The sequence below is a fragment of the Triturus cristatus genome, chromosome 2_1 (genome assembly GCF_964204655.1).
Source record: "Triturus cristatus chromosome 2_1, aTriCri1.1, whole genome shotgun sequence".
Lineage (NCBI taxonomy): Eukaryota > Metazoa > Chordata > Amphibia > Caudata > Salamandridae > Triturus > Triturus cristatus.
This window is the reverse complement of record NC_140581.1, coordinates 5,367,453-5,395,216: the sequence shown is the minus strand read 5'-3', so window position 1 is coordinate 5,395,216 and position 27,764 is coordinate 5,367,453. Positions and strand designations below refer to the sequence as shown.

The following is a 27,764-nucleotide window of genomic DNA, read 5'->3' as shown; positions in this document are numbered from 1 at the left end:
TCCAGTCCGACCGCTCGAGGCTCCTTCGCGATCGCTAGCCCGTTGGCTAGTGGGTTCCCACGAAAGCAACTCCTCTTCTTCTTGGGCTTTCCTGGTTGCTCCAGACGTGCCCCGACTTACCCTCGCTGGGTGAGTCCCTCAGACCTTGCTGGTCTGCACCGACATCCTTCTTCTCTTTCCACGAGACTTGCTGTTGCCAAGGCTTGTTGGGTCCAATCTGGTCGCCGACACCGCAGCTGTCTACAGACTTCGTGGGACAGCTCGAATCCGGCTCATGGACAAGACACCCGTCAACTCACCTGAAGCACCCGACATCTGTGGGCATTGGTCCATCCTGTCCTCGGTCACTGGCAAGTGACCCAGACTCTGTCCCCTCTGCTTTCAGGTTCCTTCCATCCTAGATCCAGGCTTGGATCTCTTCGGACACTTCTCCTTTTGGTCCTAACTCGATTCTAAGTGTCCCTAATCTTTAAATTTCCAACCGCGACATTGCCCATAGACGCTAATGGGAACCCGCGGTTGTATTTACACACTGTACACGGCCCCCGTGGGTCCCCTATGTCACTACCTTGGGTGGTTCCTTGGGGTCCCAGCGATTCTACAGGCTCTAGGCCTTGTGTCTAGTTCAGTCGTGGTTCTTATACCGCTTTATTGGTATATGGTTTGGTACGCCCCTAGGGGCGAAACGTGTATTTGTGCTATTACTGTTGATTGCTAACTTGTAAATTAAGTACTTCGAACTCCAGTCTCATAAAGAGACTAAAGGGGTGTGTTTTATCTTAAATACATATATTTTAAATATATACCTGGTGTGGTTGTCCTTTCATTTGGTCATTCAAGAGATTATAGACTGGTAAAACAGGCTGCTTTACATTCCTTCAAGACTTAGCCTGAAGGCTGCTCTCAATAGCTAACACTAGGATAGCTTTCAATAAAGGTTGTCTTTAACCAATTCACCATAAGGGGTTGTTTGGACTGATACAAGGTGCCCACTAGAATTAGTGGACAGCATATCAGGCCACCTTCTCACACTGTGGAGTTCCTAATGACAAATTCCCAGCACCATATACTCTTAATGGCATTACTGCACTTACAAGGTGTAAGAATTGGCTTAGACACTGTAGGGGTATAGGGCTCATGCACCTGTACCCTCACCACTGGTATAGTGCAACCAGCTAGAGGGGTGACTGATCTATGCCAGGGCAGTGGGTTGCAGGCATGGTACACAAGGATGTGTGCCATTTCGACTCTTCACTTTGTTCTGCACCAAGACACGCAGCCTGCAAAGGCAGTGTGGGTGTAAAGATAAGGGGCCTCTAAGGGTGGCACAATAAGTGCTGCAGCCCTCAGAGGCCTTCCCTGGTCCAGTGCCCTGGGTATCTGGGGTACCATTTGCCAGGGGCTGACTTGGGCCAGAGATGCCAATTGGGTTTGGTCTTCAATGCAGTTTTAGGGAAAGAACATAGGCTCTGGGTACCTGATTGGCAGGAGTCCAGGGCACACTCAGTCAAAGCACATCAACAATTCAGCAAAAAGTGGAGGCAACCATGGAGAAAGAGGGCACTTTCTCACAGTGCCCACCTCTGCCAACTCCACCCCTAATGTGGGAGAGGGGATGTGAAGCACATCATTAAGTCCCTGCCATCTTGAAGATGGGAGACCCCTCCAATCAGGGCTTGGTCTATGCTCTTCCTAGAGGAGGGTGGCATAATTGAGGATGTAGTCACCCCAGTTAAGGTGCCCATTGGCCCTACCTGCTACTCCCCTAAAAAGCCCCTAAATTTTGTATTTAGGTGGCTCCCCCAGACCTGAAACTTGTTGCCTGCCGGCCTGATAAGGATGAAGTAGACGCCATGCAGCGAAAGCCTGAAGACAAATACTGACTTGGCTCCAGCCCTACTGGCCTGTCTCCAGGTTCAAAGGCCCTTCAAAGAAGACGACACCTGTCCTGCAGACAGCAGCTTCTATAATCTGAGGAAGACTGCCTGCCCTTTGACAAAGACTAGAGAATCTCGAGGACAGCGGCTCTGTCTCCAAGAAACCTACACCAAGGACTTCGGTTCCCTCCGGATCCACGAGTCCTGTCCACTCTGAACCCCGCCTGTGTCCAGATGGACCATCGACCCAGAACAGGTTACCCATCGATCTGGACATCTAGTTCAGCATTCGGTGGCCCCGCCTGGACTCCACAACGATGCCTGCAACCTGAATCCAGAGGCTCCCCCTGATCACGACCGGCTACGGTAAGAAGACTTTGATGTCTAAGAACTCCCCTGCACAAGAAGCTCCTGGGCCTTGGTGAGCTGAACTGATGGTGCCCCTACGACACCCTACATCTTTACATACCTCTGCTGCTGCAGGTCTCCATCCTGCAGCCTCCGGTGCGACGCCTGTAGACCGTTTGTCTGAAGCAAGTTCCCTAATGGAAGGCATTGAGGGGCCGACGCTCAATTTACACCCTGCCGTCCCTGTGCCACTGATGGTGTATGTTTAGTGCTGCTTTGTGCCCCCCCGTGCTTGCTCTAACCCCCAGAGCTTGGCCCCTGCAACCGATTTACCTACCTGCAGCAGTATGGCTCTATGCACCCCCAGTCTCCATTGAAACACACTGGGCCGAACTCTGATTTTGACCCCTGTACTTGGCTGCCCCTGTTTTGTTGCTCATATGACCCTTGCTGACCTTTAGCCCCGAAGTCTGTAACTGTAAGTCGTACTTACCTATATAACCGCATTATTGTTTTCCTTCATAGGATAACATTGAACTCCTTGAAAATTGCATTGTGTCGACTTTTAAAAGTCTTATGTATTTTTCCTGCAAAACGTACTTATCTTATTGCAAAGATCTTGGTCTTAAAATAAAATTTGAACAAAGCTTATTTTTATAAAAGTGGTCTGATCTCCTTTTTGAATCATGTGTTCCTTATTGGTCAATGTTGTGCAATAAATGTCTTACATTCCTCTGTGTTTGGCCTAAGGCTGCTCACCCACACTACCACTACTAGAGCACTTTAGGTTTACACAGAGCCCTGTACACTTCTGGGGAATCTCTGGACTCTGTGCACGGTATTACCACCCAGTGCCATACCATATACAGAGCCAGCTTCCAACACAACTTCACTTCAGTAACATCTCTTGGGAGCGAAGGGTCAGATGTGTCAAAAGCACAGGGCTTTCCAGAGGTGGAAAACCAAATCAAAGTGTGTTACAACCAGATTGTGAGCTGCAGATGTCCTTCTAGCTCATAATGTGCACATTGCGATTCTCAGCTTATTGCAAGAAACATGCAGTAGGAGAGAGTCAATCTTTTGCATTGCAAGGGTTGCAGAGCACTGAAAGGTTAGCACATTGAGGGACCACATTCATCTCAACTCGTTTGGATCAAGTAACCTGTAAAGAAGTGGAGCTGGAGAAGCTGTGAGGAGAAACTACCACTCGGCTGTGCGCTTTGCTGTGTTGGCCTGCAGTGGCTACCTCTGTCTTGGGCAGTGAAAGGACTGGACTGGACATTCTTCATCTTGTTCAAGAAGTCTCAGGAACAGCAAAGACGTACAGTTCATCTGCTACCAGCCCCAGGACAGTGTGTTTTGGGCTGCAACAGAATACAAGCATTGGCATAGCCAATAGGTCTCGCTTTTGGGACCGTATAAGCATTTAGTTATGCAGCAAAACATCTTTGGTGCAACAACATCAATTGCTGTATGGCTGAACACTTATAAGGTCCCAAAGGCAAGACCTATTGGCTATGCCAATGCTTGTCATATGTGATATGGATTTATACCAATATTTTAAAAATCATTTAAACTATATCTAATTATGCTGTTTTACATAATTTGCAATTACTTTAATTAGTTGAGCAAAATAAAATAAACTTGAAACCTGAAACAGTACCAGCCCATTTAAAACACTGGCTCGACCCACCTCTCACTGTTCCTTCTCACTACATTCTTACCATTCACCCTACTCCTATTGCCTACTTGTATGTACATTTTTAATCAGATTGTTTCTGCCATACAGAGTGCCACAGATGCCCTTGCTGTGCACGTGCATGATGACTGCCACCAACCCCACTGACTTCGTACCTGTCCCAGACACCCCAAACGGGCCACGCTTCCAAGGGAAACAATTCAACTGCAGACCCACGTGACTTATTACCAAAAAGAACGTCTCAATGCCACTGGAAGCAAAGTAAATTCAACGATTATCCTAGTGGTGTTCACATTGTAATTGGTGCATTAGTGACGCATCTACCAGGCAAGAGCTTAACTGCTCTGTCATTAAAATATTTTTCAGGATGAGCAGCTGAGCTAAGGAAGGAACTGATAACCAACTGTTAAATATTTAGCATTGCTGATACCAGCCAGCAGCACCAAGCACACTTCGGAAGCGAGAACAGCAAACAGTGCCAGAGGGGTGCGTTGGAAATGAGAGATGACGCGCTACATACAAACAGCGTTAACGTATCAGATGAGCAGAAATGAGAGAAGCACAGCAGGACCTAAAGGCGCGCAGCAGCAGAGACCATCATAAGCAGCGGTACTTGTGAATCGAGGGTCTCACTCTCAGCATCTCCAGCCTCCCATTTGCTGCATCCTGTTGACACCTTACAGGTGCCGGTCGAACCCGGTAGTGGGCATGATCTGTTGCTATGAAACTGCCAGAGTGAGAGCATTTGGTAGTAATCTGAGGTCTTGAGTTACGGTAGCGGCCATGCTGGATGAAGAGTTTGCCAAAACACCGACTAACCAATTTCACCAGCTAGGCTGACGACCTTGATTTCATTGCCAGTCTTGAGAAATCTGGAGCGCCCGTTTAAGTAACACATACAGCTTTAGTAAGCTTAATATGGAATTATCACCGCATAATATTTATATATAGAATATTGGATAGTATATAGGGGAAGAAGGTGGCGTAATAACCAGAGCTGCGGACTTTGGAACTAAGAAACCGGGTTCTAGTTTTGTCGTCGGTTTAAAATCCCATAATTCTGGGCTCAATCTTGCCATGCCTACTGCCCTTGTGTAATGTTATTAGATTTCATTTAAAGCGCTCTAATAACTTAGGGTCGAGTACGCGTTTTATAAAACTGCAACAAAAAGAACTAATGCTGATATTTTGAAGCACACAGCTAATGTTAGCTTGCCCTTTTGGAGAATAAAAAAAAAAAAAAAAGCACAGAGTGCGCAAACCATAGAGTGAATGGCTAATAAAAAATAAAAAAAATCAAGAGAGCCGTGCACGAGTGAATAATTAATGCTGATATTTTAAAGTAATGCAGATATTTTAAGGCACATTCACTAATGCTGAAATTTTAAAGCAATGTGGATATTTTAAAGCGACGCCACACGCGTGCTTGTCACAGTAATAGAAAAACACACTGCTGGCACTGCAATCGTGTTTGTTGCCCCGGGAGTGGTGCGTGCGTGTATGCGTGCGCGCACAGTCTGCTCTTTTTCGAAGCACATACACGTGCTTGTTGCGCACCACTGCTCGCTCCCACAAGGTGTATGCCGCCACAAGCACGAGTATGTGCTTCGAAAAAGAGCAGAACGACGGCTAAAGGTCCTTCTAAGCAGCGCACGCACGCTGCATAGGCGAGACCTAAAAAAGCACCGCAACACAGTCCACCAAATATAAATCCTATAGGATATAGTGGGATTTATATTTTGGTGGAAGGGTTACCTGTCACCGGTATGAAGGAGTAACCCGTCGGCCACGATCTAAATCTGGCCCTTTGTTTGATCAGTCCCTTCGTTTGTATCCTTCGACTACATGTGAATCCTTTTGAGCACGAAAATCTCTTGGAAAAGACTAAGGTCACAAGAGCTTCCAAAAATCTCTGAGTCGACCTGAAAAAGGCAGAAGGATAACATTTGCTATGAGGTCATCATTATCAGCGTCATATCTCAGCACCAGCGGTATGCATTTCCTATTTTTGTTTCCATCGTGTGTTCAACTAAACTATTCTTATACTTGCTAATAAAGTGCATTTCATACATAAGCAAAGCATCAACTCGTTCCAGAATGCTACTTACAGTGCCATACTGTATGGCAGTCTCTAAGCTCCGCCACATGGTGAGGTTCTCTGGGAACAGGGTTTGTGCTGAAGAATGAAATGGTTACTTACCAGTAAGAGTAGTTTTGCAACTTGAAGAATTTTCTGGATTCACATGCTGTGCATTATTCCGCCATCTAGTGGTTGGGTCCGGAATAGTCCTCGTTTGTTTTTAGGTCTCGTCTAGCGATGCAACGCATGGTGCTGCTCGCCTTGGCGAGAATATTATTGTCAGTTTGGTGCGCCTAGTAGGACAGAACATGTGCGCGTTCGGACAGGCGATGTGCACGCGCATGGCGTCTCCTCTCTAGGGATGTTAGCTTTCACACGCTCCCATAACACGCTTCATTTGGGTTCTTTGCTGTGCCAATAACACGGACTCGTTTCTTGCATGCAGCAGCACAAACAAGCGTTATGGAAGGGTTAAACTTGAGGCGCAACGGTGCATGTTGGGAGCTTCCTGTTGCCATCTTGTCTCCCATCCACGGTTTGAAGGAGAGAGATACAGGGTTGCAACTTTCTTCGGAAATACGGTGTTTACAGGTGAGAGGCTGTGTATATATATTACCTACACTAAGGCTGGTACGCCGGGCTCCGCCCCTCCCCCCCAAGAGTAGTCATACTAGTCCTCAATCCCAAGCCCTGCAATGTTTCGTTACAATGCGTCTCTGTTGCCATACCATTTGTACCATGTACCTCTGATGTCCTATATCAGTTTGGGAGGTGCGTTCTGTTTTCTGGCACATAGATTAGGGTGTAGCTCGTCAGCTCCGAGTAGCTGCATCCACCGCTGAAGGTCACCTCAGTCTGCAGTTGCTGGTGTCACATTCTCAAGTCCTGCATGTCTATGACCTGGAGAGTTATCGGTCCTTTGCGGTGCTTCCAGGTAGCATGCTGAATCTGTCAGATAAAGCTACAATTATTGACACACTGAAGACCTAGTTCAGAACTTCCGGACTCTCCTAGGGATTTGGTCATATTTTGAAGGGTACCCATTAAAGTACCCTTCAAAATAATTAGTTTTCATATAAAAGCGAATTGTTTGGGGGGGTGCATCAGAAGATCTTTGCCAACGTGGAAAACTGACGAGTGGTCTGCATTCAGGTGTCAAAGTGTGTGCCTTTGTCTAAATCAGCTTCAGAATGGTTGGTTTCTCCAGCCTAAGTCTACCTAAGCCTTGTATAAAATGTACCTGGTGATGCGCTTACCATGCATGCATATGACTACCAAAGCTAAAATCACATTCGATTGTATATATTATTATTAAAAGATGTGATGTCTCTACTTCGTCAAGCAATTCTAAACACAAAACTGGCAATAGACAGCGTCTATCTACTCTATAAGTGTAGCATAACATATTTAACATTTTATATACAGTGTGCTTAAGCCTAGAGGTATCGGGAAGCTTTACATATATCTTAATGAATCAACAACAATACATTATGAGCAAGGACAAACAGTAGTTTGACCTCCGAGCCAAATTTCCACGAAGTGATTAGTGTCATTTTTTTAAGCGGAAACAAAGAATTCCAGCAGAGACTGAAGTCAGATTTGTCATACTTTGAGGCAATGGAATGTTACAAAGAACATCAAACTTCGCCAACTCATCTCTCCCCAAACCACTTGTGGGTTTTGGATGGCTTGTACGCAGTGGTTCTGATTGTACGTACTGTATTTATTGTTAGGAAAAAAAACACAAAACATACAATTTAGATGTTTCTTTTATGATTTTCGCTCGAAGCCCCAGTTAAAAGATGTTCTTTGCTTCAAACTTTGTTTTTATTGTGAAAAATGAAAAGCTCTTTTTTTTGTATACATTTCATGCAAGAAATGTCTCCAAGCCATCGACTGTCAGAACAAGCATTTGTAATACAACACGACTCACATTTGCGAGAGTTGGAGCTATTGGCCCTGTAAATTAAAATGTGTTCCTTTACAAATCAATGTTTCAGTTTTATTAGTTCACGTGGATCAACTGGAGTGAGCTAGACCTACAACTCTCAGTCCATATTTGTAATTGGCTTATGTCATTGTCCTTCATAAATGCTGTCTTCTCATTCATTAAAAGGGTTGTTAGTCCCTCCTTAGTACCGCCTTATCTTAATTTGTAACCTCTCATGAGGACTGGCCCTTTTACTTTGGCTGTTACACGGTATGTCTTATTTAGTCTGAAAGCACTATTTTGTTTAATGAGTTTCTCTTACTGCAGGCACAACATGCTTTCCTGCAACATTCAGCGCACCATGCACACTTTCATGGGGCGCTTTTACCAAAAAAGCATTTGTTTGTTAACTTGACAAACAAAAACTTTTTTGGTAAAAGCGCCCCATACTGCGCCTTCACTTTATTAGCGGCTGTGGACCTTTCTTTAGACACAGCTCGTCTAAAGAAAGCGGCATGGCCTCTAATCTAATCACATTTTTGAAACTTTGAACTATTGGTTTTGCAAATCACAATGCCTTTTATTATTGCAGTTTTTTTTTAAACACATTAATAAAAGACAATGCTAATAGCTCAAAATCTCACAATTGCGAGACCTATTGCATTGTAAATGCTTGTTTTTCCTTGCTTTGGGGGCTGCTGACCACTATTTGGTGCCAGGTACGTCCCCTGTGTGAAGTCAGGCGGCATCCTGGAGGTCGTGGTGCGTGGTAGCCATCTTCGGATTCTTTTTTCTGTTTGTGTTCTCAGTTTGTAGACCTTTAGATGATCTCTTAGATAATCATTGTAACTTGCTTTCCCACCTGTTTGTTTTCCTTATAGGGGAGGCCGGGTGGGTGGCATGTGAATCCAGAAAATTCTTCTACCTGCAAAACTACTCCTACTGGTAAGTAACCATTTCGTTTTGCAGCGTGGATCCTTTTCTGGATTCACATGTTGTGCACCAGATCACGTAGCGGTTTCTCCCATCTTGAGGAGGCTGTGGTAAGAGGAAGTATTTGCGAACAGGTGTGGAACTACTTTCTGTCCTATTTGTGCTTCCTTATTCATTTGTGTGCCCACACAGTAATGTTTGGTGAAGGTGTGTGATGATGCCCATGTGGCTGGTGCACATATAGTGTCTATGGGCACATTGGCCATAAACGCCAGGGTTGCTCCCTTCTTTCCAGTTGAGTTGTTTGTTGTGCCGGTAATTCCTTGTTAGCGGTGGCATAGCCTAGATAAATGGTTTGGACTATCCATCGTAAAATTGTTGCCTTTGTGACAGGCGTCCCTGTGTCAGTATGTGCATAGACAACAAACAACTGTTTGGATTTGCGTGTTTGTTCCGTTCTCTGTAGGTAATACAGTAGTGCTCTCCTTACATCCAGGATATGGAAGCTTCTTTCTCCTTTAATTTTCGGATTATTTAAGAAGACCGGGAGGAGAATATATTGATCCAAGTGGTATTTGGATACCACCTTTGACAGGAACTGTGGGTTTGTTTTTAGAATAACTTTGTCCTTGTGGATTTGCATGTATGGTTCCTGAATGGTTAATGCTTGTAGCTCACTTACTCTCCGTAAGGATGTAATGACAATGAGAAGTTCTGTTTTTAAAGTGATGTGTTTGAGGTCTGCTTTTTGCATGGGCTCAAAAGGCTTTGCCATCAGTTGTGTGTGCACTGTGTTTAGACTCCACATGGTCACTGGAGCTGAGCAATTCTTTTAAATCCTTCTAGGAATCGTTTTATGACAGGCCTCGTGAAGAAGCTTTTGCGTGTCTTTCCCCTTGTGTACACTACGATGGCAGCGAGATGCACCTTTATGCTTGAGTAGTTGATGTGACTGTCTAGGAGATGAGTTAGGTACGTGATCAATGTTTGTGTGTTGATTGAGTTCATTTGATTGTTAGCGGTGCACCAGGTGGTGTATTGCTTCCATTTTGCGGCATAGCCTTTTCTTGTTATTTGTTTCCTTACCTCCTTCAGAATTTTCATTGTTTGTTGAGGCAGGTTGAGGTGAGCAAATTCTACGTATTCAGGTGCCAGGCCGCTAGGTGTAGCGTTGTTGGTTCGGAATGAAAGATCTGGCCCTGTTGCATTGTCAACAGGTCCTTGTCTACTCTCATTTTGACTATTTGCCCCTTGGACAGCTCTAGCAGACTGGAGTACCATGTCTGCCATTGCCGTAGTGGAGCAATGAGATTTGTTGCTGGCGGTCTTGCCTATTCCAACACTCTTTGTATTAGGGGAATTGATGGAAAAGCGTATGCAAATGTCCCTGAACAGTTTAGCGACAGGGCATTCCCTTTTGGCAGGTGGTGAGGAAAGAACTGGCATTTCTTGTTCTGTATTGTTGCAAAAGGGTCCATCACTGGGGTTCCCCACCGTTTGAAGATGTATTGTACTGTTCTGTGTTTGGGATCCCATTCGTGGGAGCAGTTGTTTTGTCTGCTCAGCTGATCTGCTGTTGTGTTATATATTTCCTGTAGATGAACTGTTTGCAGATTGATTGCTTGAGATACTGCCCAATGCCAGATTTCCTGTGCTAGTTTGCTCAGTGGGAATGATTTCGTAGCTCCTTGTTTGTTGAGGTAGAACATTGTGGTGGTGTTGTCTGTTTGAATCAAGACAGTTCTCCCTTGAATGTGTATCTGGAACACTTTCAGTGCCAGGAAAACCGTTTTCATTTCAAGTAGTGGATATGTTTTATGGAATCTTGTTCGTTTCACTGACCACGTACCTTTAGTTGTTTGCAGTGCACTCCCCATCCATTGAGGAAAACGCCTGTAGTGATGGGCACAGAAAGAGTTGGGATCTTCAAAGGTTTGCCTTGTGTTATGTTGTTGGATGTCCACCATTGTATCTCTGCTTGCAGCTTGTGTGCAACAACCACTAGATCCTCCCAACTCCCTTTGGCTTGTGACCTGTTATTGGTCAGCCATTCCTGGAAGGGGCGCATATGTATGAGGGATGAGTGGGATGCATGACGCCATCAGGCCCATACGTTTCATGACTCTCGTCACTGTCAAGAGATTGACTCCTCTGGTGGAGGGAGGTTTGTTTTATCGCTTGGATCTTTTTTTTGCATTGGGTATGCCCGTCTTTGAGTCCAGTCTTGCACCTGGGAAGGTCTTTTCTCTCTCTGGTTTTGTGGATGATTTCTTGTGGTTTATTGAAAACCCTAGTTCTTGTAGCGTGTGGATAGTTGTCTGAATGGGATTGAGGCATCTTTGTTTCGTGTTTGCTGTTATGAGCCAGTCGTCCAGGTAGGGGATGGCGTGTATTTCCTCTTTTCTCAGGTGTGCCACCACAGTGGCTCGGCACTTTGTGAAGACGCGTGGTGCTTGCTTTGAATTTGAGGAATTATCTCTTGGAGAGTAGACATTTTGAAATGTTGTGTTAAAATTAACTTGTTTACGAACCTTAGGTCCAGGATTGGCCTTAGTAATGGGTCCTGTTTGGGAACTAGGAAATATGGTGAGTAGTTTCCTTTGAAAATCTCTTGTTTTGGTACCAATTCTATTGCTTGCTTTTGGAGTAGGTCCTTGATCTCTGAATTTAACTGTATGAGTTCCGATTTCAGAAATTCTCTTTTTCTTGGTGGGTTTGCAGGTGGCGTTTTTGTCAGTTCTATGCAATACCCGTATATTACCAGATTTAATATCCAATTCTCTGTTGTGATTTTTTGCCACTGTTGTAAGAATTGGGATGCTCTTCTCCCTACTGGTGTTTGGCGTGGGTCCTTCTCCGTGTGGGAGTCAATTTGAGCCCCTGCCTCTTCCTCGAAAGGGCCGCTTTGGTTGTTGTTGCCAACCTTGGTACCCTATTTGTTGCCTTGTTTGTTGTCCATTACCTTGGCCTCGTTGCTGTTACATTTGCTCCCTGACCAAATGTACCTCTTCCTGTGGGCTTTCTCTTGATGAAGTCAACGCTTTTGAAGGTACCCCTTTGCTGCAGGGCTCCCATTGCTCTTGCGGTTTCATTATCTTTTTTGATTTCTTGGAGGGATTCGTCTACCTCCTTTCCAAACAGTGCCTCCCCTGTGAAAGAACGGTTGATGATGGAGGTTTGAACCTCTTGCTTGAAACCTGAAATCCTAAGCCAGGCATGTCTTCTTAGGGTGGTGCCTGTGCACATTTGTCTGCTGGCAGTGTCTGCTGCATCCAGTGCAGATTTAAGGCATGTGTTCGCGATGGTTCTGCCTTCTTGGGCAATAGATTTTGTTCTCTTTTTGTCCTCCTCTGGGAGCTTGTTGATGAGCTCCTCTATGTCATCCCACTGCTGGTGTCCGCATCTGTTCAGCAGGGCTTTTGAGTTTGCGTTGTGCCACTGCGTCGCTGTCTCCTCCATTTTTCTTCCCACCATATCCATCCTCTTGCTTTCTTTTTCTGGTTTGAGGTCCAGTGTAAGAGAGTGCATTAGCTCTTCTCCTGGCCATGGTGATGATGATGGAGTCAGGCACAGTGTTCCCCTGAATATATTTTGGGTCCTTGGAGGAGGCTTTGTACTTCTTCTCGACCCTTGGTGCTTGCCCTTTGCTTGAGGCTAGTTCCTTAAAGGCTTCCTTGCCCTCGTCTAGGTTGCTTGGTAGCATTGGCAAATATTGTGTCCCCTTGTTGGCAGGGGCTAGTGTTTCTAAAAGGAAACGTGTGTCTCCCTTTTATTCCTCGAGGGGAGACTCTAAAAGTGTCGACTGCCTTTTTAACTAGCCAGTTGTAGAAGGCTGTATCATCTGGGGGAGAAGCTTTTAATGGATAGCAGCATATTTCCTCTTCGGGACTTTTGGTGCCGAGGTCGTTCTGTAGAAAATAAAACCTTTTAAGGGGTTCATTGATGCGCCTGGTCCTTAAATCAACAAAGAAGCGATTGGCAGGGAAGCTGGAATATCAAAATAATAATTTATTAACCTCACATGAGGGAGACCGTGTCAATACGGTACCCTCAGACCACTGTATGAGACAGTCCAAGGAGTACAGAGATTAGGGACCTTATATACTGTATTTACCGCTGAGCATGCAGGGAGACTCAAAAAGAGGCAGTACAAGTATGCGCATGAATAGCTAGTTACATATAAGGATACATAAGAATCGCTTAGTCAAGAGTAGGAGGGGTTACAATATTGCTGACATTAGTTAAAACAGCCTGAGAGTTATGCACTAGGAGCAGGTGTATTGGCAGCTACAGGTCTTTCTGAGCATGTGCAGGGCTCTGGCTCAGTGCTGAAAGAGTTAACTGAATCACATGACACAAGCAGAATACAAGGGCAGGCAATAGAGAAGAGGGAGAAAGCACATGGCTAACTAAAATGGCTGCCACAAACAAAATGGCTTCAGCTGATGCTAACAGCCATTGCAGCTAGTTTTCACAGTTCCATGTGTCCTCGAAATTTTCAGAGGCTTCCTCCTCTTCAGGAGCGTCTATATAGTCCTCGAGTTCTTCCTCGCGAGGTTCAGGGGTTGGAGGCGATTCGAGAATATCCTCTTCTTCCCCTTTGGCGTCTTCACTTCTTCGGCGTCGACGTTGTCCGGTTCGGTGACTGGTACTTTGGGAATCCGGAAGTGTTCTAGTGATGCGTCAAACTCCTTTTTCTGAAGGACTTTCTCCATTTCGGCCTCGAGTCGTTTTCTCTTCTGTTTGACTTCGAGGGTTCTCTCAGCGTCGGAGACCGGAGACATTCTCTTCTTGGTCGCGCTTGCCACTGGTTTCGACGGTGTTACACTTCTCTTCGGGAGTTCGTGTTCGACCCTCGGTTTTGGCGTCTTATGCGATTTTCCCTGGGTTCCTTAGAACGCGGCTTGCCTTCTTCGCCTTTTTCTTCGGCGTCAGGGCTGCCTTAGGTTGCGCCTTGCTCTCGTGGCCCTTTAGTTCCGACGGATGTGTATAGTGTCTTACCTCATCTGTCTTCTACCCTGTGTCACTCGCCTTCTTGCGGGCGTGTGGTCTTTCGGAGTCGCCTTCCAGAATTTCATCCCTCGTGCGTCGATTCTGCTGGCACTCCCATGTCTTCGTAGTCATTGGAAAGCCCCAGGTCCTTTAGGGAAGTTTTCTGCGACGTCTGAGACATTGTGGCGTAGTGGGCCTCTCTCGGTTTTCGACAATGTGAGAAAGTGGCTCTGTATATACGGTTCCCTAATAGGTACAGGGTGTACAGAGTCCACAGTCCCCCAGAGGCTGATAGAGGTCAAAGTTAGGTATGACCTTACTCTCAAAAGTGGTAGCTTGGTCGAGCAGTAAGGCAGAACCAGAGGACAGTGTAAAGCATTTATTGTACACACTCAGTCAGCAAATGGTTTCCCACACTCAATAACTGAACTCTAGGCCAATGGTTTATATATATAAAATATATGCTTGTTTTATTTTTAGAACCACAAAGGGGGTAAAAATATACTTTCTCAGAATGAGAGGTTGAATACAAATACTTTTGTTTTAAGCAATAAATTTGTGTTAACAGTCACAGTTGGTTGCAATAAACAATCCTATTTCCTAAACATAACAATGCATTGAGCTCAATGGTAAATTCAGGTTATTTGTAATAAATTACTTTTCAGATAACTTTTGGAATTCCAAGTCTGGCTCCTAGAACCAGCCTTGGGTCAGTATTCAGAATCAAGTGATGAAAGTCGACTTAATAACTGTAATGATTTTTAAATAATATTTAGCTATTTCAAAAGTTAGCACTTAGAAAATATTTCAAAGAAAACATTCAATGGATCTCTATGGCAAGAAATTCAAATTGCAGGTAGAGTACTTTATCGTTACTTTAGTAATCCAGGACTGGGTACCTAGACCCAGGACTGGGGTCCTTATCAAAAACAGGTAAGTAATTTCGTTTGCAGAAATGGTACGATTTTAAAAGAATATTTCAAATTTGCAAAAATAGACACTTAGAAGAAATTTCACAGAAAAGCAGACAATGGTTTCCTATGGGAGAAAAATGAGTTAGAGGTAAGTATAGTTGTGAACACTTTTCAGGGTCAGGGCTGGGCACCAAGATCCAGCACTGGGAGCTCACCTAGGAGCAGGTGAGTAAATTCGTTTTTGTCACTTGGCTGATTTTTGGTGAATTTTTGCAGTTTTGAAAAGTTCACACTTAGAAGATTTTTGAAGAAAAAGCCAGTCAATGTTACCCTATGAGGAAAATGAAGTTAGCGGTTTAAGGGTAAGTACTCGACTGGCAGAGTTGAAATTCCGGGCATGGACTCAGGGGTCCCCCAGTGTCAGGTAGGTACAGTTGGTTCACCCTCAGCGGTTTCAGGACGGCCGGGTGCAGAGAGAGTTAGGCCCAATGTTATCCTACGAGGGTTTGGGGGGCCTTGGTTGGTGGCTGCTGTCTGGCAAGCCACGTGGCTGTGGGAGCTGGGCTCCTGGTCACTTACTCAGGGCAAGTGGGGAAGTAGGTTAGTGTAGAGAGGGCACTGCCAGGGCCACTCGGGCGGCTGGGTGCAGGGTGCTTTTGAGCCTTCGGGCGCTCAATGGAAATCAATGGGAATGTTCCGGTTTGGAAAAAGGCTGCAGGCTCGGGGACGAGGATGTTTCAGGTGCCACCACCACTTCGAGAGGTAAGTTGGGTAGTTGTAGGTTAGGTGGGTACCCCAGGATTGGGCACAAGGGGCCGCAGGGCGCCGGGTGCAGGGGTGCCTTTTGACGTCGGGAATCTTACCCTCTGGTTGATCGCGGTTGGGGTGGCACTTGGTTCGGAGGCTGCAGGCTTCTTCCGGGATGTCGAGGGGGGTCCTTGGGTGCCGGACTCGGGGTTACAGTCGCCGTGGGGTCGTCCTCAGGGTCTTTGTCCACTCCGGCACTGGCCAGGCTTGGCTGGTGCAGAGTGTGTTGGGTCCGCGGTTCCGGGCTGCTGCCAGGGGTTAAAAAGAGGTTTCTTGAGTAGAGCCTCTACTCATGGGAGTCCCAGGGGCTTAGAGCCAAAAGGTAGCCAGGTCCTCCGGGGTTGGTGAGGTTGCTGGCCACGAGAGATGCCGCGCTGGTGCAGGTTCGAGAGTCGACAGGCCGGTAGGGCTGGGGCCTAAGCAGTTGGTGTCTTCTTCTCTTTTTAGCAGCTGCAGGGCAGGTCTTTGTTCTTCTTGCTCTTCTTGTAATTTTCTATCTGGAATCTAAGGAAGGAAGGTTCAGGGTGCCCCTAAATACTAGATTTAGGGGCGTTACAGGTAGGTGAAGGCCAGGGACCAATGGGTCCTTGTCCTGGGGTGGGTACAACCCTTATCCTGCCTCTCTCCTGTGGGAGGGGGGCAGTAGCCTAATCCTGATAGGGTAGGGCCTCCCATCTTCAAGATGGCGAGAGCCCGGAGATGTGCTTCACCTCGCCTCCCCCACCTGAGGGGTGGGGTGGGCAGGCTGGCACATCCCCTGTCCTTGTATGGGGTTTCCGGCCAAGCTTCCCGCCAGAGTGGGGGGTTGCAGTGGCCTGAGGAAACTCCAAATGGCGGCCTGCCTTTGAAGCTTCCCTTTGCTCATCCTGGGGGAGGAGATTTCTCACCTCACCCAGGATGTGCATTGTTGCAGGCCCAGGAGAGCAGGGGCTCTCCCACCCAGGGGTCCAGCAACGTGTCTGCTGTGTGGCAGCCTGGGCAGCCTCAGAGCAGACGTGGATTGTAAGTTAGCTGTAAGGGGGCATCTCTAAGATGCCCTCTGGGGTGCTTAGTACATTAAATCCTACACTGGCATCAGTGTGGGTTCAATGTGCTGAGAAGTTTGATACCAAACTTCCCAGGCTTCAGTGTTGCCAATATGGTGCTGTGGAGCTCGTGTTTGACAAGCTCTCAGCACCATGTACTCTTAAATGACAGCACTGCACTTACGGTGCCCAGGAATGGACCCGGGTACTGTAGGGGCACAGGGCTCCTGCTCCTGTGCCCACACCATAGGGGTAATGCACCCAGCTAGAGGGGTGGCTGACATATGCCTTGGCAGTGTAGGTGATGGGCATGGTACACAGTGATGTGTGCCATGTCGACTCTTTGTTTTGTCCTGCACCCAGACACTCAGCCTGCAAGGGCAGTGTGTGTGTAAGGGTACAGGGCCTCTGAGGGTGGCACAATGAGTGCTGCAGCCCTTAGAGGCCTTCCCTGGCCACAAGGCCCTGGGTACCTAGGGTACCATTTACTAGGGGCTGACATGTGGCTAGGGTTTGCCAATTTGGAGTTTGTGTGGTTTAAGGAAGGAACATAGGCCCTGGGTACCTGATTGGCAGGAACCCAGGGTACACTCAATCGAAGTACATTCAGCAATTTAGCAAAAAGTGGGGGCATACCATGCAAGAAAGATGGCACTTTCTCACACAACCCCCCCCCCAAACGAAAGGTGATGAGACTAACCTTGTCCTATGGAGTCTTCATTGTCTAAGTGGAAGAACCTGGAAAGTCCATCTGCATTGGCATGGGCAGTCCCTGGTCTGTGTTCCACTTCAAAGTCCATTCCCTGTAGGGAGATGGACCACCTCAGTAGTTTTGGATTTTCCCCTTTCATCTGCATTAGCCATCTGAGAGGTCTGTGGTCAGTTTGAACTAGGAAGTGAGTGCCAAACAAGTATGGCCTCAGCTTCTTCAGGGACCAAACCACAGCAAAGGCCTCCCTCTCAATGGCACTCCAACGCTGCTCTCTAGGGAGTAGTCTTCTGCTTATAAAAGCAACAGGTTGGTCTTGGCCTTCATCATTGGTCTGGGATAGGACCGCTGCTATCCCTAGTTCAGAGGCATCAGTCTGCACTATGAACTGCTTGGCATAATCTGGAGCTTTTAGAATTGGTGCTGAGCACATTGCTTCTTTTAGGGTGTCAAAAGCCTTTTGACAACTAACTGTCCAGTTAACTTTCTTGGGCATTTTCTTGGAGGTGAGTTCTGTGAGGGGGGTCACAATGGACACATACCCCTTCAAAAACCTCCTGTAGTACCCAGTCAAGCCAAGGAATGCCCTGACTTGGGTCTGGGTTGTTGGAGCTATCCAGTCCATGATGGCCTGGATTTTGGGTTGTAAGGGCTGTACCTGGCCTCCACCTACAAGGTGGCCCAAGTACACCACAGTGCCCTGCCCTATCTGGCATTTGGATGCCTTGATAGTGAGACCTGCACTCTGCAGAGCCTCTAAAACCTTCCCAAGGTGGATCAGGTGATCCTGCCAGGTGGAGCTAAAGACAGCAATATCATCAAGATAAGCTGCACTAAAGGACTCCAACCCAGCCAGGACATGGTTCACCAACCTCTGGAAGGTGGCAGGGGCATTCTTTAACCCAAAGGGCATCACAGTAAACTGATAATGCCCATCAGGGGTGGAGAATGCTGTCTTTTCTTTTGCTCCTGGGGCGATGCCAATCTGCCAGTACCCTGCAGTTAAGTCAAAGGTACTGAGAAATTTGGCAGCCCCCAATTTGTCTATCAGTTCATCTGCTCTTGGGATAGGGTGAGCATCTGTCTTGGTGACAGAGTTGAGCCCTCTATAGTCCACACAGAACCTCATCTCTCTCTTTTCACCCTGTTGATGAGGTTTGGGGACCAGAACCACTGGGCTAGCCCAGGGGCTCTCTGAAGGCTCAATGACCCCTAACTCCAGCATCTTGCTGACCTCAGCTTTGATGCTTTCCTTGACTTGATCTGACTGTCGATAGATTTTGTTCTTGACAGGTGCACTGTCACCAGTGTCCACATCATGGGTACACCAGCTTGTCAGACCAGGGGTCAGGGAAAAGAGGCTAGCATATTGTTGCAAGACTTGCTTGCAGTCAGTCTGCTGTTGGGCAGAGAGGGTGTCTGAAAAAATCACACCATCTACTGACCCATCTTTTGGGCTGTAGGAGAGGAGGTCAGGGAGAGGTTCACTTTCTGCTTCCTGCTCCTCATCAGTCACCATCAGCATGGTGATGTCAGCCCTGTCATTGTAGAGTTTAAGGCGGTTCACATGGATGACCCTTTTGGGTGTCCTGCTAGTGCCCAGGTCAACTAGATAGGTGACCTCACTCTTTCTCTCTAGGATAGGGTAAGGGCCACTCCATTTGTCTTGGAGAGCCCTTGGTGCCACTGGCTCCAAAACCCACACCTGTTGCCCTGGTTGAAATTCAACCAGCGCAGCTTTTTGGTCATACCAGTGCTTCTGGAGCTCCTGGCTGGCCTCAAGGTTCTTGGATGCCTTTTCCATATACTCAGCCATTCTGGACCTTAGGCCAAGCACATAGTCCACTATGTCCTGTTTGGGTTCTTGAAGAGGCCTCTCTCAGCCCTCCTTTACAAGACACAGTGGTCCCCTTACAGGATGACCAAACAGAAGTTCAAAGGGTGAGAAACCTACTCCCTTCTGTGGCACTTCCCTGTAAGCGAAAAGCAAGCATGGTAACAGGACATCCCACCTCCTTTTGAGTTTCTCAGGGAGTCCCATGATCATACCTTTCAATGTCTTGTTGAACCTCTCAACAAGGCCATTGGTTTGTGGGTGGTAGGGTGTAGTAAACTTGTACTGCACTCCACACTCTTTCCACATGTGTGTTAGGTAAGCAGACATGAAGTTGGAACCTCTGTCTGAAACCACCTCCTTAGGAAAACCCACCCTGGTGAAGACACCCAGGAGGGCCTTGGCTACTGCAGGAGCTGTAGTAGTCCTAAGTGGAATTGCTTCAGGGTACCTAGTAGCATGATCCACTATTACTAGAATGAATTTGTTCCCTGAGGCTGTGGGAGGTTCAAGTGGACCCACAATGTCCACTCCTACCCTTTCAAAGGGTACCCCACCACTGGTTGTGGAATGAGGGGGGCCTTTGGGTGGCCACCTGTCTTGCCACTGGCCTGACAGGTGACACAGGAGCTGACAAACTCCTTCACCTTTTGGTGCATCTGGGGCCAGTAAAAGTGACTCACTAACCTTTCCCAAGTTTTGGATTGCCCCAGATGCCCAGCTAGGGGGATGTCATGAGCCAAAGTTAGGAGGAACTCCCTGTACTTCTGTGGCACTACCACCCTCCTGGTGGCTCCAGGAGTGGGGTCTCTTGCCTCAGCATACAGTAATCCCTCTTCCCAATAAGCTCTGTGGGTACCACTGACATCTCCCCTGGCTTCTGAAGCAGCTTGTTGTCTCAGGCTTTCAAGAGTGGGACAGTCTCGCTGACCCGGGCACAGCTCTTCCCTAGAGGGTCCCCCTGGGCCCAAGAGTTCAACCTGGTAAGGGTCAAGCTCCATGGACTCAGTTCCCTCAGGGGTATCTACATCCTCTCCAGGGGGAGAGGGGTTCTGAGTGTTTGGCTGTACAGAAGCTGGTCCCCCAGTCTTCTTGCCCTTCCTCTTGGTTGGTTGGGCCATTATTCCAGGCTCCAAACCTACTTTTTCACCCTTCCTCTTGCTCTGTGCTCTGGTTTGCACACACACCAATTCAGGGATGCCCAGCATGGCTGCATGGCCCTTTAACTCAACCTCAGCCCAGGCTGAGGTTTCCAGATCATTTCCAAGCAGACATGCAGCTGGCAACTTTGGAGAGACCACTACCTGTTTCAGGCAAGTAACCCCCCCCAAGCCTAATGTTACCATGGCCATGGGATGACTAGTGGTGACACTGTCAGCGTTGGTGACTGGGTAAGACTTCCCAATCAAGTATTGCTCAGGGGAAACCAGTGTGTCTTTCACCATAGTGACACTGGCACCTGTATCCCTCAGAGCTTCTACCCTAGTTCCATTTACCCAGGGGTACTGTAAGTATTTCTTTAAGTTGGGGGGCCACACAGCCACAGTGGCAAACTCCACTTCTCCCAAGGAGACTAAACTTGCTTCAGTGTGTTCCCAGATTTGCTCAGGGTACACCTCTGATCCCATTTGTATACTTGCTGCCCCAGGAGTGGCTGTACTGGGTGCCTTAGGGGCTTTGTTTTGGGGGCAAGATACAGTTAGGCGTCCCTGCTTCTTACAGGTATTACACCAGGCCTTTAAGGGATCAAAGTTCTTCCCCCTATATGGTTGGGGCACATAGGGAGTAGTTTGGGTCCCACCCACCTGAACAGGTTTTTGGGGCCCTTTGGAAGACTCAGACTTTTTATCTTGGGGATTCTCACCACCTTTCCCCTGGGGAGGTTTTGTGACCACCTTCTTTTGGTCACCCCCAGTGGTTGTCTTGGTCACCCTAGTCTTGACCCAGTGCTCCGCCTTCTTTCCTAATTCTTGGGAAGAAATTAGACCTAGGTCTACCAAATGCTGATGCAACTTTTCATTTGTGCAGTTACTCAAAATATGTTCCTTCATGAATAAATTGTACAATCCAGTAAAATCCTGCACACCATGTCCAGCTAACCAACCATCCAGTGTCTTCACTGAGAAATCTACAAAATCAATCCAGGACTGGGTCTGGGTTTTGTGAGCCCCCCTGAATCTAATTCTATACTCCTCAGTGGTGAATCCAAATCCCTCAATCAGAGCTTTCTTCATGAGGTCATAGGATCCTGCTTCTGGCCCAGAGAGAGTCAGAAGCCTGTCCCTGCAGTTACCAGAGAACAGTTCCCACAGGAGTGCCCCCCAGAGAGGTTTCTTTACTTTCCTGATATCACAAGCCCTCTCAAAGGCTGTGAACCATTTGGTGATATAATCACCTTCCTCAAATTTAGGGACAATCCCTTTGGGGATTTTAGGGTCAGAAGTTTACTCCCTATCCTTGTTTTTATTATTGCTGCCACCATTGATGGGTGCTAAACCCATCTCTCTCCTTTCCTTTTCTAGGGCCAGGAGTCTGGACTCTAGATCTATTCTTCTGGCCAGCCTCACAAGGCTGTCCTCTTCACTGGGGGGTCCCCCGGTGTTGTCTCTGGGACCAGAGCCACCTGTGTGGTCTCTAGCTGCCCAGATGCTATGTCTTGAGTTGGAGGGTATGGGTGCCATCTCCTCCCTAGGGAATAGTATGGGGAAGTTGCTGTCCACCTCTCCTGTTTCCCTTTCCTCATCTGACTGGCCATCACCATGTTCAGATGGGTGGTCTTTAGCATACTCAGCCAGGAGCTCCTGGAGCCCTTGTTTGGTTGGATGCTGACCCATTTGTAAATTTTTGAGTTTACATAAGGACCTCAATTCCTTGAAAGACAAGTGTGTGTAAGTAAGGTGTGAGGTTGAGCTCCTCCACCAGGTCCATGTTATTATTATCACTAATAGCTGGGTTTGTTTGAGACATTCTAACCTGACAGTTCTAACCCTCTACCCTGACTATAGTGACTTTTATTTTTCTAAAATTCTAATGGGACTTAAGCAAGGCCCTAGCAAGACTTTTAGTAATTTTGGAAAAACCAATCAGAATTCTAAAGGCAATTTTTAAGAGTTCTGTCGTGTGATCAGATGGTAACCAAGTAGTCCAACAAATGCAAGTTTGTATCCCACCGCTGATCCACCAATGTGAGAAAGTGGCTCTGTATATACTGTTCCCTAATAGGTACAGGGTGTACACAGTCCACAGTCCCCCAGAGGCTGATAGAGGTCAAAGTTAGGTATGACCTTACTCTCAAAAGTGGTAGCTTGGTCGAGCAGTAAGGCAGTACCAGAGGACAGTGTAAAGCATTTATTGTACACACTCAGTCAGCAAATGGTTTCACACACTCAATAACTGAACTCTAGGCCAATGGTTTATATATATAAAATATATGCTTGTTTTATTTTTAGAACCACAAAGGGGGTAAAAATATACTTTCTCAGAATGAGAGGTTGAATACAAATACTTTTGTTTTAAGCAATAAATTTGTGTTAACAGTCACAGTTGGTTGCAATAAACAATCCTATTTCCTAAACATAACAATGCATTGAGCTCAATGGTAAATTCAGGTTATTTGTAATAAATTACTTTTCAGATTACTTTTGGAATTCCAGGTCTTGCTCCTAGAACCAGCCTTGGGTCAGTATTCAGAATCAAGTGATGAAAGTCGACTTAATAACTGTAATGATTTTTAAATAATATTTAGCTATTTCAAAAGTTAGCACTTAGAAAATATTTCAAAGAAAACATTCAATGGATCTCTATGGCAAGAAATTCAAATTGCAGGTAGAGTACTTTATCGTTACTTTAGTAATCCAGGACTGGGTACCTAGACCCAGGACTGGGGTCCTTATCAAAAACAGGTAAGTAATTTCGTTTGCAGAAATGGTACGATTTTAAAAGAATATTTCAAATTTGCAAAAATAGACACTTAAAAGAAATTTCACAGAAAAGCAGACAATGGTTTCCTATGGGAGAAAAATGAGTTAGAGGTAAGTATAGTTGTGAACACTTTTCAGGGTCAGGGCTGGGCACCAAGATCCAGCACTGGGAGCTCACCTAGGAGCAGGTGAGTAAATTCGTTTTTGTCACTTGGCTGATTTTTGGTGAATTTTTGCAGTTTTGAAAAGTTCACACTTAGAAGATTTTTGAAGAAAAAGCCAGTCAATGTTACCCTATGAGGAAAATGAAGTTAGCGGTTTAAGGGTAAGTACTCGACTGGCAGAGTTGAAATTCCGGGCATGGACTCAGGGGTCCCCCAGTGTCAGGTAGGTACAGTTGGTTCACCCTCAGCGGTTTCAGGACGGCCGGGTGCAGAGAGAGTTAGGCGCAATGTTATCCTATGAGGGTTTGGGGGGCCTTGGTTGGTGGCTGCTGTCTGGCAAGCCACGTGGCTGTGGGAGCTGGGCTCCTGGTCACTTACTCAGGGCAAGTGGGGAAGTAGGTTAGTGTAGAGAGGGCACTGCCAGGGCCACTCGGGCGGCTGGGTGCAGGGTGCTTTTGAGCCTTCGGGCGCTCAATGGAAATCAATGGGAATGTTCCGGTTTGGAAAAAGGCTGCAGGCTCGGGGACGAGGATGTTTCAGGTGCCACCACCACTTCGAGAGGTAAGTTGGGTAGTTGTAGGTTAGGTGGGTACCCCAGGATTGGGCACAAGGGGCCGCAGGGCGCCGGGTGCAGGGGTGCCTTTTGACGTCGGGAATCTTACCCTCTGGTTGATCGCGGTTGGGGTGGCACTTGGTTCTGAGGCTGCAGGCTTCTTCCGGGATGTCGAGGGGGGTCCTTGGGTGCCGGACTCGGGGTTACAGTCGCCGTGGGGTCGTCCTCAGGGTCTTTGTCCACTCCGGCACTGGCCAGGCTTGGCTGGTGCAGAGTGTGTTGGGTCCGCGGTTCCGGGCTGCTGCCAGGGGTTAAAAAGAGGTTTCTTGAGTAGAGCCTCTACTCATGGGAGTCCCAGGGGGCTTAGAGCCAAAAGGTAGCCAGGTCCTCCGGGGTTTGATGAGGTTGCTGGTCACGAGAGATGCCGCGCTGGTGCAGGTTCGAGAGTCGACAGGCCGGTAGGGCTGGGGCCTAAGCAGTTGGTGTCTTCTTCTCTTTTTAGCAGCTGCAGGGCAGGTCTTTGTTCTTCTTGCTCTTCTTGTAATTTTCTATCTGGAATCTAAGGAAGGAAGGTTCAGGGTGCCCCTAAATACTAGATTTAGGGGTGTTACAGGTAGGTGAAGGCCAGGGACCAATGGGTCCTTGTCCTGGGGTGGGTACACCCCCTATCCTGCCTCTCTCCTGTGGGAGGGGGGCAGTAGCCTAATCCTGATAGGGTAGGGCCTCCCATCTTCAAGATGGCGAGAGCCCGGAGATGTGCTTCACCTCGCCTCCCCCACCTGAGGGGTGGGGTGGGCAGGCTGGCACATCCCCTGTCCTTGTATGGGGTTTCCGGCCAAGCTTCCCGCCAGAGTGGGGGGTTGCAGTGGCCTGAGGAAACTCCAAATGGCGGCCTGCCTTTGAAGCTTCCCTTTGCTCATCCTGGGGGAGGAGATTTCTCACCTCACCCAGGATGTGCATTGTTGCAGGCCCGGGAGAGCAGGGGCTCTCCCACCCAGGGGTCCAGCAACGTGTCTGCTGTGTGGCAGCCTGGGCAGCCTCAGAGCAGACGTGGATTGTAAGTTAGCTGTAAGGGGGCATCTCTAAGATGCCCTCTGGGGTGCTTAGTACATTAAATCCTACACTGGCATCAGTGTGGGTTCAATGTGCTGAGAAGTTTGATACCAAACTTCCCAGGCTTCAGTGTTGCCAATATGGTGCTGTGGAGCTCGTGTTTGGCAAGCTCTCAGCACCATGTACTCTTAAATGACAGCACTGCACTTACGGTGCCCAGGAATGGACCCGGGTACTGTAGGGGCACAGGGCTCCTGCTCCTGTGCCCACACCATAGGCGTAATGCACCCAGCTAGAGGGGTGGCTGACATATGCCTTGGCAGTGTAGGTGATGGGCATGGTACACAGTGATGTGTGCCATGTCGACTCTTTGTTTTGTCCTGCACCCAGACACTCATCCTGCAAGGGCAGTGTGTGTGTAAGGGTACAGGGCCTCTGAGGGTGGCACAATGAGTGCTGCAGCCCTTAGAGGCCTTCCCTGGCCACAAGGCCCTGGGTACCTAGGGTACCATTTACTAGGGGCTGACATGTGGCTAGGGTTTGCCAATTTGGAGTTTGTGTGGTTTAAGGAAGGAACATAGGCCCTGGGTACCTGATTGGCAGGAACCCAGGGTACACTCAATCGAAGTACATTCAGCAATTTAGCAAAAAGTGGGGGCATACCATGCAAGAAAGATGGTACTTTCTCACAGACAAGTCCTGAGTGTTTTCGGCTGGAATGCCGCGCAGGGTTCACAGTCCTTCTCCTTATGGTTCTTTGGGCTGGCAGAGGTTGCACACTTTGTGTGAGTCGCTTTGTGCAAATTTGTAGTGCCACTCAGGGCAGAACTTGAAGGAGGTATTTTCCATGGCCCCTACCTCGCCATTTTTCGACCTTGCAGGTCTTTTGTTGTGTCGATCCCGGAGTCTTGTTCTTATCTCTGGATGCGGTGTCGATTGATGGAGTACACTGGAACTTTTCGGCTTTTCTTCTATTTTTCGGGGATATCCTAAAAAAACTTCGGAGCTTCCAGTCTTGTTTCCAGACTTAACGGCGGAAAAAAGAATCTAAAGATTGCTACCACGCACAACGACCTCCAGGGTGCCATCTGACGACACACAGGGGACGTACCTGGCACCAAATTGTAGTCGACAGCGCGCAAAATAGAAGAAAAAAAAAAAATAAGGGACTATTCCGGACCCAACCACTAGATGGTGGAATAATGCACAGCATGTGAATCTAGAAAAGGATTCACGCTGCAAAACAACATATTTGGAATACTCACAGGACTGAAAAGGACACCAACACCCCTTTTCAACAATCCTGCTGCATTTCCTACCTGTCAGCGATTGGAAGTTAGTGAATGGCAAGTCGTAGCATATACAAAACAGTAATAAAAAACATACAGATATGTGCAGTAAATAGCGAAAATAAAACTAATTGTTAAAAAGATATTTAATATTGCTATTCATTTAATTCATAAAACTAGGAATAAAAACCATCAGATGTAGACATTTCTAACCTGCCTGATATTCCGTTAATGTTAATTTGGGACCTCCGAGGGACAGGGCAGATATGCTGTCAGGCTGACACTGAGGTGTCCATGCTCAAGGCAGAGATTCCTCACTCCAGTGCAGCTACAGAGGATATTCTAATGTTTATGACTCCATAGAAGCCAATGTTTAAGGAGAAACGCAAGGTCAGCAATAAACCATCAATCCAATAGTAGCAGCTCTTAACCTGTGTTACGCAACACCAACTCCTGGGGTCCAGGCTGTTCAGAAAATTAACCCGTCAGGTTAATAGTGTATGTATACTTTAAAAAGCAAATTGTAAAAAAAAAAAAATGTAAATGTTATCTACGTGTTTTGGAATTTGAAATTGGAGACTAAAAATGAAATTGGTAAAATGAGGTTGATTTGTTGGGGCAGCAAAGTACGTCAAACAGAATCAGGTATGGACGACTGACAGCCTCAAATAAATCACTGGCGTGAGCCGACACAAATAGTATGCTAAAAGTGCAGGAAAGTGATATTTTACATTCTAGCACAACGCGTCATCTTTTAGAAATAAAAAAAAAAAAAAAATTGAAATGCTCCGACCTTCCCATTAAAATAAAAATTCAGATTATTTAGACCGCTGTTGAGAGTAAATGAAGTCTGGTCTCGCATCTCTGTGCTTCAGGAGAGAATGGCATATAAACTAGGCCCAACAGCTTCTGGTCACTATTAGTGAACATATATGAGAGCAGTTTACCTTTTCGTGACTTCGTTTTACTTTTGGAAGGCTCAGGCTTGCTTTTCGCTGCATCTTGCGAAGGCGGCAAAATGAAGTTCATGAGCTCAAGCACCTTCTCACAGGTCATCTGAGGGAAGAAAGACGCAACACATGGAACCCTTGTTGTGTGTAAAGAGGACAACATAAAAGTATGCAGCACAACTTCAGTATCTGAGCACCTTGCAGCAGGTATTCTGAGAGAAGAAAGACACAGTGACACGCTTGACACAAGTGCGACTAGAGCAAAATAAAATCATGTATCACCCAAGCACCTTTTCAGGGGTCATTTTAGGGGAGAAATACACATGACATCCGGCACTCTCGACACTCATACATACAATCCTCATATACGATTCTTTAGAGATGCATCTTTTTTCATTATATATGTTCAAATATTGAATATGCTACTTACCAGTATGAATCTGTTCTTGGCATGTAGGGCTGCTGACATTCATATCTGTGCATAGATCGCCGCCTAGTGTTGGGTCCGGATGTTTGCACGTTGTTGTCCTGGAAGAGTCTTCGAAGTATCCTGAGATAGGTGACTCCTCCCCTGGACCACAGTGCGCATGGGCATCCTCTCCATCCTTAGATTGTTTTTCGCCATTGTGGCAGTGATGGAGTAGATACAGAAAGTGATGACCATGCTATACAGGAATTCTGAGAGCT

The 27,764-nt window shown here is 47.0% G+C and overlaps 1 protein-coding gene across 3 annotated transcripts in view; it reads right to left on the bottom strand.

The window, feature by feature from the left end:
- The window catches only part of INTS10 (integrator complex subunit 10), a 457,110-nt gene that overhangs the window by 79,213 nt on the left and 350,133 nt on the right, over positions 1-27,764 (bottom strand). For all 3 annotated transcript variants that reach the window (XM_085627594.1, XM_085627598.1, XM_085627600.1), the window contains exon 13: positions 27,075-27,183. In XM_085627594.1, the coding sequence (XP_085483720.1) occupies positions 27,075-27,183 (109 nt within the window). The remainder of the gene's footprint in view (positions 1-27,074; positions 27,184-27,764) is intronic.